The sequence below is a fragment of the Myodes glareolus genome, chromosome 10 (genome assembly GCF_982192425.1).
Source record: "Myodes glareolus chromosome 10, mMyoGla1.1, whole genome shotgun sequence".
Taxonomy (NCBI): domain Eukaryota; kingdom Metazoa; phylum Chordata; class Mammalia; order Rodentia; family Cricetidae; genus Myodes; species Myodes glareolus.
This window is the reverse complement of record NC_142035.1, coordinates 46807256-46824678: the sequence shown is the minus strand read 5'-3', so window position 1 is coordinate 46824678 and position 17423 is coordinate 46807256. Positions and strand designations below refer to the sequence as shown.

The 17423-nt window shown below is 35.0% G+C and overlaps 1 protein-coding gene across 2 annotated transcripts in view; it reads left to right on the top strand.

Annotated features, from left to right (window-relative positions):
• Window positions 1-17423, top strand: part of LOC125406027 (uncharacterized) — a 53532-nt gene that overhangs the window by 22437 nt on the left and 13672 nt on the right. For both annotated transcript variants that reach the window (XM_087911183.1, XM_087911182.1), the window contains exons 12-16: window positions 6617-6666; window positions 7312-7429; window positions 8084-8292; window positions 10982-11195; window positions 16774-16900. In XM_087911183.1, the coding sequence (XP_087767309.1) occupies window positions 6617-6666; window positions 7312-7429; window positions 8084-8292; window positions 10982-11195; window positions 16774-16797 (615 nt within the window). In that variant the 3' untranslated portion in view covers window positions 16798-16900. The remainder of the gene's footprint in view (window positions 1-6616; window positions 6667-7311; window positions 7430-8083; window positions 8293-10981; window positions 11196-16773; window positions 16901-17423) is intronic.

The following is a 17423-nucleotide window of genomic DNA, read 5'->3' as shown; positions in this document are numbered from 1 at the left end:
GGTGATATACAGATTATTAGAAATGGGTTAATTAATCTGTGAGAGTTAGCCAATTAGAGGCTGGAGGTAATGGGCCAGGCAGTGTTTAAAATAATACAGTTTCTGTGTAATTATTTTAGGGGTAAGCTATCTGGGATCCAGGTGGGAATGCAGCCCTCTGCTCCGTCTATAGCAAACAATTAGTATATACACAGAAACCCTTGGGAAATCTACCATGCTGGTATCTTTGCTTCTGGCTTCCCAGACCCAAAATAACCACACACAAACTATATTATTAAAATCACTGTTTGGTCTATTAGCTCTAAATCTTACTGGCTAGCTCTTATATCTTAATTTAACCCATTCCATTAATCTGTGTATCTCTACATGGCTGTGGCTTACTGGATAAAGTTCCATATTGCATCTGACATTTGTTTGTGGCAGGACTACATGACTTCTCCTAAGTCTGCCTTCTTTTTCCCAGCATACAATTTAGTTTTCCCTGCCTACTTCTATTCGGCCCTTTCAGGCACAAGTCAGATTCTTGATTAACTAGTGGTATTCTCAACATACATAAGGGAATCCCACCTTTGCTTTTCTGTCTAAATAAAAATGGTTTTAACATTAATGTAGTAAAATTACATATAACAAAACAAGTATTAAGCAAGAATGACAACTACAATATTTACATATACTTTATCTTTTTTCATAACTAAGGAAAACTATAATTATCTATTCAACTCCATCAAAGATTCCAAAAGGATAGAATATTACCTAAGTTAACAGAAAATATATTGTAAGAAACTTCCAAAACTCTAGAATTGACAGAGACATCTTGCTACCTGGACAGTCACTTAAAGTTCTTCTGTATCATTGCTAGCCCCTATCTTCAGAGTACTGACGTATAGTATCAGGCAGACTTTTTCATGAACCAGGAAATTTTAAACATACTTCTGCCTATACTGGCAGTTTGTCAGTCACTTTCTTCAGTGTTCTTCAGAATGTCTGGCAGAATCTTTCATGAAGCAGGAACCCCGATGAATCATCTCACATTTATGCAAGTTCAGCAGTCATTTTTCTCTTGGTCCTGCATGTTCAGTTTATACAGCATAATATCAAGCAGTCCAGGCAAAACCAGTTTCTTGCCCAAATGGCTAACCAATGCCATAAGGAGCCCCTTCCGTGTGTATCATCCTCTTAAAGTAGACTGATTGCCGCCAGGAGCAGATGTGTCTCATTGTCATGAAAGGTCTGAGTTTTTAAAACATTTTACAATATTCTGTAGTCTTTGAAAGGTTTGAAGAATATCTAACTGAAGTATATCTCTATATATCTAGACATGACTACAAGCTAGACTATTATAGATGTTTATTAACCTATATTCCTTAATTATACATTACATTATTAAGTGACCTGTACAAATCAATAACTTAATCAAGAACAGAAATATACATATAAAAATTGACCTAAAATTTGTATCAATAAACCAAGATCCATACCAATGTAAAATATTTATCTGTATAACACATTCTCCTTTAAATGTAAACAAACATTTATAAGCAATATTTGGGGATTTGGGCATAGTTCTTTTCAAACTGTTTCCTGCTTTTTGTTGGGCAAAGTAATTTTGGGGGGAGTATACAGAAACATTTTGGGGGATCTTGGTCAATCAAACCACACTAGCTTGGATTGAATCCACAGGTTCTCATCTTCTGTGGGAATAGAATCATGTTTGATGCCTCTGATACTGTATGGTGGGAGCCATTCTCACCACCTCACATCTGGGAAGCACTGTGCAGCATATAAACCATGTTTATCTGAGTAAAAGCTAAATCTGCCACGCAACACATAGCATGGCCTGGAAATATCTCTGTGTATTGCATTGGGAATCTGCTACACTCTCTTGCCTTTGTATGCCTAGCAAACCTGATTCTGCTGCCTGCCCAGGTGGTGAGTGCTGAGCTGTGGACATGGTTTCAGCTTGTTTCCTACTGGTGCCAAGTGGGCTCATACACATCTAGACCCAAAGTGGGTGCCTGGGATCAGCTCCAAACTTTTCAGATAACATTGGTGTGCCAATCTGTTGAAGTTAAAACCTTCCATTTTATTTAAACAGAAAAGGGGAAATGATGTGGGAAGTTCTTCTGTATATGTGTTGGTTTTATTAGTTAATGAATAAAAAAGCGGCTTTCTGCCAATGGCTTAACAGAATATATCCAGGCTGGAAGAGAAATATATATAAAGGGAATAGACAGAGTCAAGGAGAGGCCATGTAACTGCCAGAGGAAAAAGACGTGAGCCATTGGTTTGAACCTTGCCAGTAGGCCATGAACCTTGTCATAAAATATAAAATATGAATGGGTTAACTAAAAATATAAGAGCTAGTTAGCCACAAGATTAAGTGATTGGCCAAGCAGTTATTTAATTAACATAGATTCTGAGTAGTTATTTCAGGTCTGGGAATTTGGAAACAAACAAGTGGCCTCCGTACAACAAGAGACCAATTTGTTCACACACTCAAGAATCTCATAAAAACACTGAAAGACATATTAAATAACCAGAGGATGTGGACAGGCCTTGCCCATACTGCCTCAGTTTATGTGAGTTCATATGAGATTTGGTCAAGTTGATATACAAGGTCTTGTTTTCTTTATTTCCTCCATCTTCTTGGCTCTTGTACCATTTTTTTCTTTCTCTTCCATGGGGTTTCCTGAACCTTGAGTGGAGAGAACTGATGGAGACACCACATTCAGGACTGTCTGTTCTAATGTCTGTCACTCTCTGCATAATGTCTGACTGTGGATCTCTGCATTTGTTCCCATTTTTCACACTAGGAAGCTTCTCAGATGATGTCTGTGCAAGACATCAATAACTTGTCCTTCTGGGTCTGGGATATTTCACCCAGAATGATTTTTTTTTGTTTAGTACATTTACTAGGTTTGTTTATCCCCTAATTCTTATGGAAACACAAAATACCCAAAGTTATTCAAAGCATTAATATCAGTGCTTGAAAAAATATATCTGGTTTTAGATTATAATAAAGGACATAGTAACAAAATGATGTGATTGTCATACAAAAAGGCATGTAGAAAAGTGTAATCAAATAGGAGACACGGAACTGTAGAAGGAGATTACTCATTCATTTTCCAGCCACCCAGACAGAAAAAAAGTCACACAGAAACTATATTAATTCCAACACTGCTTTGGCAATGACTTTAGTGTATTTTACTATGAAACAAAGAACTGTCTCTGTCTACAGAGAACTGGTAGACAGAACCCTGTGTTTACTATAACAACCTGTTTAGACTTTTTGTTGTTTTAACTGAGAGATCCCACAACCATGCTTTTGAGATGGCAGATGTTTTCAAACACAGTGTTCTGTCTGCATAAAGTGGACATCTGCATGAAGGGAAATGAAAATCTCTTCATTTTCCTCTCCCTGTAAATGAATCAATTAAACAGACCGATCACCACAATGTCAAATATGAACCTCTGGGCTTTGAATGCCCCAATTCCAATAGGTCAAAAAATGTTAGAGAGAATTGACAACAGGATTAGCACAAAGGAGCAGAATACAGGAACAACAAATGAGCTAGAAAAAATGTGAACTAAATATATAAGAGGGAGATAGTTTATTGAAAATATAAGAAGTTTGGAATTTTAATACTAAGTGAGTAAAAAAAATCCAGCTCAGTTCTCAAAACCAGAACCACAAGGGAAAAATATGACTCAGCTTTGACATATTTCCAAAGACATCTAAGTTAGTACTCCCCAGCAATACCTGAACACCCATCTTTGTTTCAGTACTACTCACAATTGCCAAGATATGAACAAAGATAACACATCCATCAACAAAGGAATGGACAAGTAAAACAGTATTGTGTTCACAGGAACTTTATCCAGATGTAAAATACAAGGATCTACCATTTCAAGGAAAAATGCACGGAACTGGTTATTATTATGTAAAATGAAATAAACAAATTACAAAGAAAACATTAATACTTTCTAATGTACAGAATACACCTCTAAATAATATATATTGGGCTTGGTGTAGGGGGTATGTGCATAAGAAGTATAGCATCTAAAGATAAGGAGAGCATCAAAGAAGCTTCTTTTCACAGTGCATGGTAATTAACAGAGAGCCTCAACTGGAAAATGTACAGGGAATGAGGTTTTAGGGCACTCAGTCATAAACTGATGTGGGATGTCAATCTGTATATGTGTTGTTTTATTTGGTTAATGAATAAAGATATTTTGGTCTATGGCATAGAAGAAGAAAAGCAGATAGGAAATCTGAACAGAGAGAGAAAGAATAGGCAGGGTTGAAAGAGACTCCATATAGCCGCTGAGGGAGTAACATGCCACACAGGTAAGCAATAGCTTCATGGTAATTCACAGTTTAACAAAAACTGGATAATTTAATAGTTAAAGCTAGCCAATAAGAAGCCTAAGACATGGGCCAGACAATTGTAACAATAATAAACCTCACAGTGGTTATTTCATAAGCGGTTTTGGAAACAGGTAAGCAGAAAAATAATAGTTCAGGGAAACCAGTGGGACAGAAAATGCTTCTAGCTACAATAAATGGGATGTCTTCATCAAACCCCTCCACCAACACTGGGGACCTATGCAGAAGAGGAGGCAGAATGAGGTGGTGGATAAACTACAATATTTTCCAGACAGAACACAGGTTATGCACATATGAACTCACAGAGACTGTAACTGCATGCACAAGACTGCTCAGGTTCTAGCCAGAAAAAAATTCCGATACTTAAGAGATGGAAGCACACATTCTCACCATCGTCAAAAAGATTTTAATGATTGACACATAGTTGGGAAGAGAAAATAATTTCTCTCCTGTAGAATGTCACTGAGTATATCAAACAATCTACATGCCCAGCCAAAGTTCAAAGTTGCCAACACAAAATGGAATCTGTGTGTGTGTGTGTGTGTGTGTGTGTGTGTGTGTGTGTGTGTGTTCACTTTCTGTTTTAGTTTGGTATTTTTCATCACATTGATTTTATTTTCCTTTATCTGTTTTGAGTTCCATTTCTTTTGTCTGCAGTTTTTCTTGTGTTCTTTGCTTTGAGTGAATGAGGAAAAGATGAAGTTGGGTAAATGGTAGAGTAGGATGTAATATGGGATTATTTGGGGAAGGGGAAAGAATATGATTGAAATATATTGTATTAAAGAAATTATACAAAATGATAAAATAAAACTGATATGACAGAATAAGAGTGCAAAGTAAACTAGTAAATTATTAAGATAGTTACATATTTTTCTCATGTAAAGAGTCAAGAGAAACTTGTTTTGTAGTGTGCTTGCAATGCTTTCCTATCAGTGGTTTTAGCTACCTCTGAAGGTCATTCCATCTACACACAAGTTAATAAATGACATAGTATGCAGCTTTTTTTAAGGGAAACTTATTTTGGATAGCTGATACCTAGATCCCTATGTTGTGATACATGTACTAGAAAATAAAGGAATGAAATTTCCATCGGCTAGTGGAATTAGTGAAAGTTGCATGCAGAGCTGGACACATATCTTCCTCACTATTCTAATGGTATTAAGAATGAATCAGTTTGCTTAGATAGAGGAATTCCATCACTGTATCACGCAAAAATAAAAATGTGTGTATTGCATGTAAAACTTCTCAATACTGAAGAGCTGTAGATATGGTTACCATTTGCATTTTACTGATTAATAAAACCTGAGACAGGACCTAAACTTGTTTCAGAACGAACATCTTGTAGTAATTGAAGATGGGATTAAGGATCACACATTCACATTCAGGCAACAGTGTTTAAACACCTCGCTCACATCCTTCAATAAAATATCTAATTATTGCAAAGAAATCTCATGTCAGGCACTAGAAAGACAGCACAAAATGTTTACAAGCAGGCAGAAAGACTTATGTTCAGTCCCCTGTACCCATTAAAAACAGACATGATGGTGCCTGCTGTGATCACGGCTCTGGAGAGGCAGCAACAGATTGCTCTTGAGAGTTTACCAACCAGCCTCACCTACTTTTTCAGTTCCATACTTGATATAAAGAAAATAAAAGACAAAGCTCCCAAAAAACACTTCAGATAGTCTTCATTTACAACTGTGATCTTGCCACCTAAATACACCCATGCATTACACAATATTATGTCAATATTTACCATTGCTGGTATAGCTTTGGTCATATGTATGTATTTGTATATATATGGATATATATACAATTTTTTAAATTAAAATGACTGTGTAATCCTTGTAAATCAAAATCACAAAGGCCACAAGGGCTTTTCCCCTTTCATTTTTGTCAGCCTCAATATTTGATTAAAGCTGAAATAGAAATGTAAGGAACTGTAGTCCTTTAGCAGCATTAGTTCATTTTTATGAACAGTGAGGTTCATAAAAACAGAGCAGTTTTATGAACTGCTCTGTGGGTTGGGAGAATCCTGTTGCAGCAACTAAATTAAACCTGTAGTGGTAGCATCAAAACATCCATAAAGTATGTGTATAAAAGGGTCTTCCCTTATTTTTATAAAAAGCCTCATCACATAAATAGATGATAGCTCAGTTTATATCAAAGTATTTGATGGCTCAATTTGTATCAAAGTATTAATTAAATTATTTTTTATCTTTCATTCAGCTACAAAAAGAAAAAGAATATGTACAGAGGATGGAAGATCACCTACACAAGTAAACTTTAAATTGGCATATATTTATATAGAAAATAAATAATATGAAACTTGTATTAACTTACAGTTAATATAAAAACACCGTAAAACTGTTAAATGTTTCTCAAAATTCACAACACAGAGTTTGGGAAGTAACTCAATAGTATATCATGGCTCTGCATCCATGATATACTATGTGGAATATTAGTTCCAGAATAGTACCAACCATAAAAATATGTAATTTTTATGTACCTACATCTTGTTTATTCTTTTATAAAAAGCTCAAAAGTGGTACAATTTCTTCATCGTGGACATTTGATATATTTCTTTTATAAAGTCACTGTTTCATATGAGAATACAAATGTTATGTGTTGGTTTGTGTGTGTAAGAATGAGTGTGTGAGCAATTAGAAAAGGGACTGAAAGAAGGAATAGAGAGTTATAATGGGAAATAAGAAGGAATTAACACAGGATTAGGGAAAGGGTGGAAGGAGATGTTTTTTAATGGCAAATAAGAATAAAGTATAATAATAGACTTCTGTAAAAATCTTGCAATGAAACATATTGTTTGACATGTATGACATCTAAAACTTAAAAAGTAAAAATAACGTGGCATTTAAAATTGGTGTGTGAAAAAATATTCCAAAATATAGTTGAATATCTTTTAGGGTAGAACTAGAAAATACCTCATTAATGGCTACAGTGAAGAACCAAAAGGAGGAAATAGAACATCTGCAGAGACATCTACAAGACAAACACCAAGGCCTGGAACCCAGTCCCAGTTTGGTATGTCAGTTTCATGTTAATCCCTTTCTGACAATGAAAAGAAATACTTTAGGAAACATATGAAATATCTCCCTAAAAATATTTTAATGTTAAATAATTTTGTGCATAGAGAATGTTTTAATCTGCCTTCTAATACCTTCACTTTAATTCTTTTCTCATTACTTTTACACTTTCATTACTTTTTATGTGTCCATTTTGGATTGTTTTTAATGTGGTGTTTTAGCTCACTGATGCCAGTATGTACATGACTATGACACCATCTACTAGAGAATGGCTAGACTCTGAGGTTTATTTCCATGGAGAAGGCAATTCCATCTTTGATCAATTTCTCTTTGAATCAACTAACTCCATGGGAAGCAACGGTTCAGGATGAATAGCATAGCTTGCTGGCAGAGTGCTTTCCTAGCAAGGTGCCAATGTGTCAGATGAGTTCCCAATACCATATAAATGAGTAGTTTTAACAATTCAGATTTAATACTGCTTATATTGGTAATGAATATTTTAAACAGGAATAGATTTTTCACACATTTAAAAATTGTCATCTGAATCATTTTCTCAACCTTGAAAGACTGAAATGTCAAAAAGAAGAGAGTCAGATATACTAACATTATTTGAGTTATATTTTCTCTAAATATAAATTTCAATTTGTGGTAGGCACCGACAGCTGCTCGGGAAAATGAGAACATTAGTAAGAAACACGCTTCAGTAATACCTGAGATGGAAAACACAATAAAGAGTTTGCAGTCTGAAGTCTCCAGTCTTAATTTTTCCAAAGAGTCAAGCCAAAGAGAACTAGAAAACTACAAGCAATACTTTCTGCAAGAACGAAGAAATAAGAACGAGTTATTATATGAACTAAAGAGGTGAGTGAAAGAAAATGTCACAGAAGATGCAATCAGCTAATTCAGTCATTGCTAACTAGTAAATTTTAGTAAAGTTGGATATGGAGACTGATGGAGTGAGACAGTTACCTGGCAATATGTGCTTGGAAAGTTAAATCAGAAGGTGGTCTCTGATAAAATGTTGTTTGAGGCACATTTTATGACTCTCCCTATTTTAGTCATGCGAAGTTTTCTGCTCTTTAAAATACTCATAGTGTTAATCCAAGCACCTGAATTTTCAGCCACATATTTCTAAAGTGTCTAGTTAGAGTTAGCCATGTAGGTATAAAGTTGCTCATCAACAAATACAAAGAAGACACATGCACAGAATGGTGTCAGCAGGTTGTGGTACTTCTTGCCTGATCTGGATCTAGGAATCAGACAAGGGCAGCTAGAGAATAAAATAGAACAACGCATGGACACATGGACATAAAGATGGGATCAGATGGGGTATATGTACTCTGAAGGACCGTCACCTACTATTTCATGATGCTGTACTTCAAAGTATTAACTATGTACACCATAGTTGAAGGGTGCATTGTCTACCCTCTATAGATAAGCCACCTTAAGCTGCAACATCCAGGAAGAGGAGGAAGCGTCAGTTGTCAGTGTTTGCACCAAATGTTTCCACATGTTTCCAATTCAGAAAGCCTTGCCAATCCTCTGAGTTTCATCCAGGAAATGGTTTACCAGTCACATGAAACTGAGACACTGGAAACCTTGACATGGCTGTACCCATGTCAACAGTACACATACAGTCAGGACTTCACTCACTCAGGCCTTCCTTCCTCCACTTGCCACAAGGTTATCATTATATATTTATGTACATATATGTGTAACAGTAAAGAGTGAGTGCTGGACATGGGAGAGGTTGGAGGGAGAACAGATAAAGAGGAAGCAATGTAATAAATTTGTAGCTTAATTTGGAGGTTGTGTTTTAAAATAGGGTATCACTATATATCTCTGATTATCTTTGAAACTCACTATGCAGACCAGGTTGTTCTCGGTCAGCCTGCTTTTACTTCCCACATGTGCCGGGAAGTACATTAAATTTTTAACTTTAAAAAAAAATGTAATTTAAAAAAATGCTAGGAGGGAGGGGGGAGGAACTTGAACTTCCCACAGGGCAGGAAACCCTGACTGCTCTTAGGGATAGAAAGGGAAGAGGAGAGGGAGTGTAGGGAGTGGGAGGGTGTTGGGAGGAGGGGCGGAAATGGAAACTTTTATAAATTAATAAACTTTTATAAAAAAAATGCTGGGCTGTTTTGGAATGAGTACCACTGAAACTCCCAAGGAAACTGCTGTTAGTTCTATTGAAATACAGAAAATTAGCTGTTTCCCCACTGTTAACTTGTGTCTTGTGCAAAATCTTCACTCTAGAATGTTTATATTCCTTGCACCTAGAATAGAAATGAACATAATAGTAAAAGAGGTTAATACAAATCACAACATTGTCAAAGATAATTCATCTGTCAATAAGAGGGCAGGTGTACAAGCCAAGAAGCCAGTCCAATATCCCATGCCTGAGTACTTCTGAAATGGCCAAAGAGACTCAAAGTTCCATTTGTTTTTCTGTTTGTTTATCATCAACTCAGCCAGTTCCTTGCTTCTCTTAGTACTTAGTGTGTGTCATAGCTTTTGTCAACTTGACACAAACCTAAACATGCCACACACCTTGGAAAAGAAAATCTAACTTGAAAAGTTGCTCCTATCAGATTTGACCTGTGGCACCAAGAGTGTGATATTTTCTATACAAATCATTATAACAAATGCTTGAGAGAATGTCATTTTGGATGCTTCCTTTAACTTCCTAACTCTCTTTCCTAGTACCAATGTTCATTGTTTTTTATAGCTTTGTTTTATTAACTGTATATATTTGGAGAGTATAATGTGATGTTTTACTAAATTTAAATATAGTTAATATGGTAGTAAATCATAATGGTTAATATACTCATCATATCACATAATTATATTTTGAATTCAAGTATTTCTAATTTGACCTCAATATTTGTTATTCCTCTGAGCACCAGCTTATCAGTTAAGTAGTCGTACTTTGCTGCTGTCTTGTATATAACTGTTTTTCATTTTATATGGAATTTTCTCCCAAACATGCATGTGTGTTTGTGTGTGTATTCTGTTTCCCTCATTTGTGTGTGTGTGTGTGTGTGTGTCTGTTTGCCTGTGTATGCTCATATAGGCATATACATATGCGTGTGCATGCATGTGAAGGTAAGACTTATTTTGGATGTCTTCTTCAGTTAATCTCTTTTTTTTCTTACATATTGGGCATGGTTTCTCACTCAGACTGAGAGCTCACTAATTCGCTAGTCTGCTATCTGCCTTTGAAGCACTGTGGTTGCAGATGGGCCATACACCCACGTAGAACTTTCACAATTTAGGGGATTTGAAGCCCGGGTTTATGCTGCCATGATGGTGTTACAATCTCTTTACCTGTGGAGTCATTTCCGTAGACATATACTGTGTGTCTTCTTTTAGAGTAATTCTAAACATATAATTGTATTCAGTAGAGGTATGATTTGACATACTTTTCAATATTAAGATTCTCTCAAAACAAAATTTATTATTGTGGCAGAATTTTTATTGAAAATCATTTTAGAATTTTTCAGGGAAAATTACAATTACTCGATATTTATCTCTTTGTGTTCCACAGGATTATTGACTGGCTAGAAGAATTCCTTACAGAATATCACATCACATTTAAACAAAACAATTCTGTATCAAATTCAGTGAACACAAGGCTGATTAATAAATGCTCTTGTGTGGAGAAACCTCACCAAATGGAAATGGAAGATGGGCGAAATTTGGTGGAGCCGTCCTCAAGCTCAGGATCTACTCATGCCTACATGGCGTGCTCCCCGTGCATGGTGTGTTTGAGAATCATTTTACTTTGAGTTTTTTGTCTGTGATATATTTCTTGTTTTTAACTTAATACACAATTAAGCTATTTGATTTACATATGCAAGGTAAGATCCTAATAATATGCATTTTTGATAAGAGAAAGCAAATTTTGCATTTGGGGAGGATTTTATTTTTCCCTTCTATTATTCATAGACTCTTTTCTAAGGCCATTTAATCCCCATACAGTTTCCTGTCCCTCAAGTCATCTCAGTTCCTCTCTCATGCGCAAGTCTGTGCCAGGTATCTGCATATATACTATGGCTTTCAGTTTAGCACTTTTATGGGACTCCTTTATGTGTAAATAAGTGAGTATCTTATTCATATGCCTTTTCTTGGGACTCTTAATTTTCTGTTGGTCTGTCTTGTTCAACTTTGATATGATGATTTTCATGTCTATTCTTATATTTTATTTTGTGCTGCACAAATAATAAAAATCCAGAGTCAGATATTGGAGTTCAACAGAAAAGCAAAGCTACTAGAGAAGTCTTATCTTTGCCAAGGCTGAGCATCCACACACTAAGCAGACTAAGCCTCTCTCATTTTATGTTCCTTCTAGTGCTGAAATTAAAGGAATAGGATTCTCTAGTACTGGGATCAAGCCTAGATCCCAGTAGCCTTAAACTCACAGAGGTCCATCTGTCTCTGTCTCCCAACTGCTGGGATTAAAAGTATGTGCCACCCCTGCCTGACCTCTCATAGCCAACTTTTCCCTTCTGATATTGAGGCTAGCTTTATTTATTCAAATGCAAATAAAATATCATTAAAGGTGTTTTTTTTTTATCTCTTAGAAGCCTATCCTTTTCTAATGTGAGAAAGAAAGGGAGCAGATCTAGAATGGAAATTTTGTCTTTTTTAAGGCATCCCTAAAGTTCTGATTTTTCAAAAGACACAAATTAGCCTCATTGAATAAATATGAATAAATACAAAACAATTGCATTTTACATTTTGTCAAAAGCCTCATATATGTCACATCTTATTGTGTAAATATAGCCCCAGTGGCACTTGGTCACTCTGAGGCAACACTTCTGTTATTCTGTCTCTGCTGCACCTGACAGGACTTAAAGGATTCCTCAGAGTCCCAAATGTGCTGCCCTAAATTATAAGAGAGTGATTGGCATTTAAACACTTATGGATATGTAAGTTTTAATGACATCTGAAAGGAACTCTTAATATGATTTAAATAAGCTTGTGAAAGAAACAAAAATATAGCTACTTCTGGCAATATTTAAAATGCTCCATTAACTTTAAAATGTTAATTTTGAAAATGAAAGTCACTTGTACCTCTCTATTGTGCCTTCCTTGGGTGCCGTGATGTACCTCTCTATTGTGCCTTCCTTGAGTGCCGTGATGTACCTCTCTATTGTGTCTTCTGTGGATGTTGTGATGTACCTCTCTATTGTGCCTTCCTTGAGTGCCGTGATGTACCTCTCTATTGTGCCTTCCTTGGGTGCCGTGATGTACCTCTCTATTGTGCCTTCCTTGAGTGCCGTGATGTACCTCTCTATTGCGTCTTCCGTGGATGTTTTGATGTACCTCTCTATTGTGCCTTCCTTGAGTGCCGTGATGGCGAAGGCAGAAATGACACAAATAGCTTCAAATAGCACTTAACGCGATATCGTTTGGGTAATCCTGCTTGGAGATGTATATGAAGACACATATTTTCCTATTTACAGTGGACACTAAAGAACAACATTCCATTTAACGGTGACAGCCTTCATAGGAAGCAATCATTATTTGCAGAGGGAAAGGAAGTAAGAGTTAAGGATGACTGAAACAATCAACTACTTATCTATAGTTTTATCATAGTTTCTCCCAGGGGAAATTATACAAAGTCTTCTTTTGAGTAAAACTTAAATGCATACTCATATCCTTGTTAAGAAAATACCCATTTCAATCTATGTACATTGGCTTATAGCTTTCTTAGAGTTTTATCATGCTTCTCTACTTTTCTAGTGCTTTACATCCTTTAGGAAAGTTCCTCATGTTCTTGTTACCCCCAACCATAAGATGATTTTGTTGCTATGTCAGAACTGTAATTTTGCTATTGTTATGAATCATAATGTAAATATGATTTTTGGAGACAGATGTTTGGCAAAACACTTGCAACTCACAAGTTAAGGATATTTAGAGTACTTTAGATTATAAGTATTTATTAGGGTCAGAGAAAAGCCTACTTAATGAAAGTTCTAGGTAACTGGAGAAATTGTTTCTTATAATAAACTTAGTAGTTAAAAAGTACCTATAGTTTCCTTATGAGATATGTGTTCGCCCTAATGGTAAACTTTGCTTTAATATTTTCAGTAATGCTTATTACTAAAACCTTGCAGCTTTATAAAATTAATGTTGGCAATTTAACAAAATAGACAATGTACATATAAATCAATTTGAGTGCTTTGAAGAAAGTGATTTTGTGTTCTTTACTGTTTCCATCAAGTTTCTAATTTAGCCCAAGTCCTATCTATCCACATCCCTCATAAACACATGAGTACTAAGATTTCAGGAAAGATGACTGAGTCTCTAGGATTTTAAAATTATATTCTGTCTTTTAATAATCTGGAAATGATATGCAAGAACTAAGCGGGGAACTCAGTGACTTAAAAAAACCCATGCAACTTAGTTTGGGGATGCAGAACAAACAAAAGAGTGATATAGGAGAACTACCTGGGTAAGTTCCTAATCCTTCCGATAATTTCAGTGATTTGACTCTAATTCTTGTAATACCTAAATAAAAATTCAATTTACACTTAGTTGTTAGGATTTGAATGACAATATTGTAAGATTTACTAAAGAAACTCATACAGAAACTTTTTTTGAGGCAGTATTTTGCATTGTTAGGCCATCTTGGCTTCAAATTCTGAGCTTTCATCCTCAACCTGCCAAACACTGACTATGTACCCATATACGTTGTTAGTGTGCGTGTGTCTGTGTGTGTGTCTGCGCATGTGTGTGTGTATGTGTGTTGTGTTTAAACAAGGAATGCAATTTTTCTGAACAGCAAAATAACAAATGTATTCTATGTTTTCTTCAAGAATTTTGACACCAAATGAAGCATTGCCTTTGGCATGAAGCATCAACTGCATTCTACTTTGTCACAAATATTTATTTTTTATATGACTTCTCTTTCTTTTTTGTATTTCATTGTCTTGAGGATTAAAAAAAATTATACATAGACTTTATCTTCTAACACTCACAATCATCTAAATTCAGTTTACTTACTTTCTGCAACTTTCCTTTTAAAGCATGTGGAATATATGATGGATATGAACACCCTACTGCTGGCAATACCCACATGCAAAAGCACATATGTTAGCAAAGATTTGGATATATTTGTATATTGATATTTTAAGAAAAATATTAGTTTGCTTGAAGAAAGCGATGGCCATTGTTGAGTATGGGATGATTCAGATGTTTGTGTAGCTCTGTATTTTTGATGGTGAGAATTAGTTCCTGAATCCCTTGAACGCTCAAAACTCCATAGTTATACAAGTCCCTAAAAAATATGAAATGATTTAGACAACTGTATTTCCTAGTAACCACACATGATTATTGTTTAATCCTGAGCTATTTTGATATTGTTCATAAATTTCATCACTTTCATTTTTTTCTTCTTATTTTCAAACTTATTTTTAAAGTTAAAACCACACAAAGACACAACCATGAAAGAGAATTACAGACCAATTTCACTCATGAACATTGACGCCAAAATACTCAATAAAATACTGGCAAACCGAATACAAGAATACATTAGAAAAATTATCCATTATGATCAAGTGGGCTTCATCCCAGAGATGCAGGGCTGGTTCAACATACGCAAATCTATCAATGTAATCCATCATATAAATAAATTGAAAGAAAAAAACCATATGATCATTTCATTGGATGCTGAAAAAGCATTTGACAAAATTCAACACCTCTTTATGATAAAGGTGCTGGAGAGATTGTGTATACGAGGAACATACCTAAATATAATAAAAGCAATATATAGTAAGCCGACAGCTAACATCAAATTGAACAGAGAGAAACTCAAAGCCATTCCACTAAAATCAGGAGCACGACAAGGCTGTCCACTCTCTCCATACCTCTTCAATATAGTGCTTGAAGTACTAGCAATAGCAATAAGACAACATAAGGGGATCAAGGGGATTCAAATGGGAAAGGATGAAGTTAAACTTTCGTTATTTACAGACGATATGATAGTGTACATAAGCGACCCCAAAAACTCTACCAAAGAACTCCTACAGCTGATAAACACCTTTAGTAATGTGGCAGGATACAAGATCAACTCCAAAAAATCGATTGCCCTCCTATACACAAAGGATAAAGAAGCAGAGAGGGAAATCAGAGAAACATCACCTTTCATGATAGCCACAAATAGCATAAAATATCTTGGGGTAACTCTAACCAAGGAAGTGAAAGACCTATTTGACAAGAACTTTATGTCCTTGAAGAAAGAAATTGAGGAGGATACCAGAAAATGGAAAGACCTCCCCTGTTCTTGGATTGGGAGAATCAACATAGTAAAAATGGCAATTCTACCAAAAGCAATCTATAGATTCAATGCAATTCCCATCAAAATCCCATCAAACTTCTTCACAGACCTTGAGAGAACAATAATCAAGTTTATATGGCAAAACAAAAAACCCAGGATAGCCAAAACAATCTTATACAATAAAGGAACTTCTGGAGGCATTACCATCCCTGACTTTTTAAAGTTAAAATATAATTATGTTGTTTCCCTTTCCATTCCTCCCTCCAAATCTCTTTCATGGAAATACTCACCATGGTTTCTCAAATTAATAGCTTTGATTTCTATTATTATTGTTTGTGTGTATGTGTGTACTACTCATCCTATTTTCTTTTTTACATTTAAACAAGTTTTATTCTTTGGGAATTTCATACCTTTTCTTTAAGCATATTTATCCCTATATTATAATTTATAAATATGAGTATTAGTATTCTTCATTCTATTTTCCTAAGTAAACTGAATAGTTTACCCTGTGCACAAACTGTATAAATCTGTTTGATCAATCTGTTTGATCATTGATTTGTATGTTTTAAAAAGTAAATATTTTCAAAAGAACATGGTCATGATTAAATTCATTTCAAACAATAGTGTGTGATACGCTCCTTACATTTTTCACTGTTTATATCAATTTTAATTACTTTATTATCTATGGTGACATGCCTACTATAGTCAAAATTGCATATATGAGCATATTACTTGACAAATATTTCTGTATAATTTTTCTTTTCCTTTTTACATTTTTAACTGTCCTCTGATGACAAATGATAATGACTTAATGTCTTATGTACACATACTGATGGAAATAGTAATGCCTGTTATTTAAATGGATCACAAAATACACTAATTCTTTTCATGCTGTGTACATTTGATTATCATTTATTAGAATTATCTGAGGAAAAAAATGAAAAGGAGGAGAACAATTTATAGATTTTTATTTATGATTAAACATAGTGTTATAAGTATTTACCCTTAACAATTATTAAGCAGTTATTGCTAATGCACATTCATTTATTTCATAGTCACATTATTGGGAAGCCCTTTAAGAAGATACCTCTGGCACATAAAATTGAAGAGTGTGCGATTTGCAGAAATTATGAAGCCTGCGTATCCGGCATGAGCACTGCAGATTCACTGCCGCAGCTCTCGGTAAGGCTTAATAAGTTTTGGGAGCAGAATTCATTTAATTGGAGAAAATATTTAAAAAAATAAAAATATAATTCTTTCAGTACTTTGAGCAGTGAAATAAATACATTTGTTAGTGTGAGAGACTTGATAGCAAAGGAAATATTTTTCTTTTTCTATTGAAACTATATCCTTTGATTCTTCTGTAACTTGATACTTCACCAGAGTTTGAAGGCAAGCAATACGTGAGCCTAGGTTATGACCGAAAAGGTATTTTTTGTTAATTTATTGATACACAATTATCATCTATGAAATGCAATCATTTCAATTGTAAAATTAGACGTTTTCAATGTATGTATGTCTTTCTATCATACAATAATTTTATAATCATATTTAGTTTCAAAATAAATTCTGTACTTGTCATCCATCATATAATCCTCCCCTGCCCAGTCTTAGGGAGACATCAAGCTCTGTTTTCTCTTCAGATTTGCCTGTTCTGGCATCACAGATGAATGGCTTCTTTCTAGATCGGCTTCTTTTACCTAAC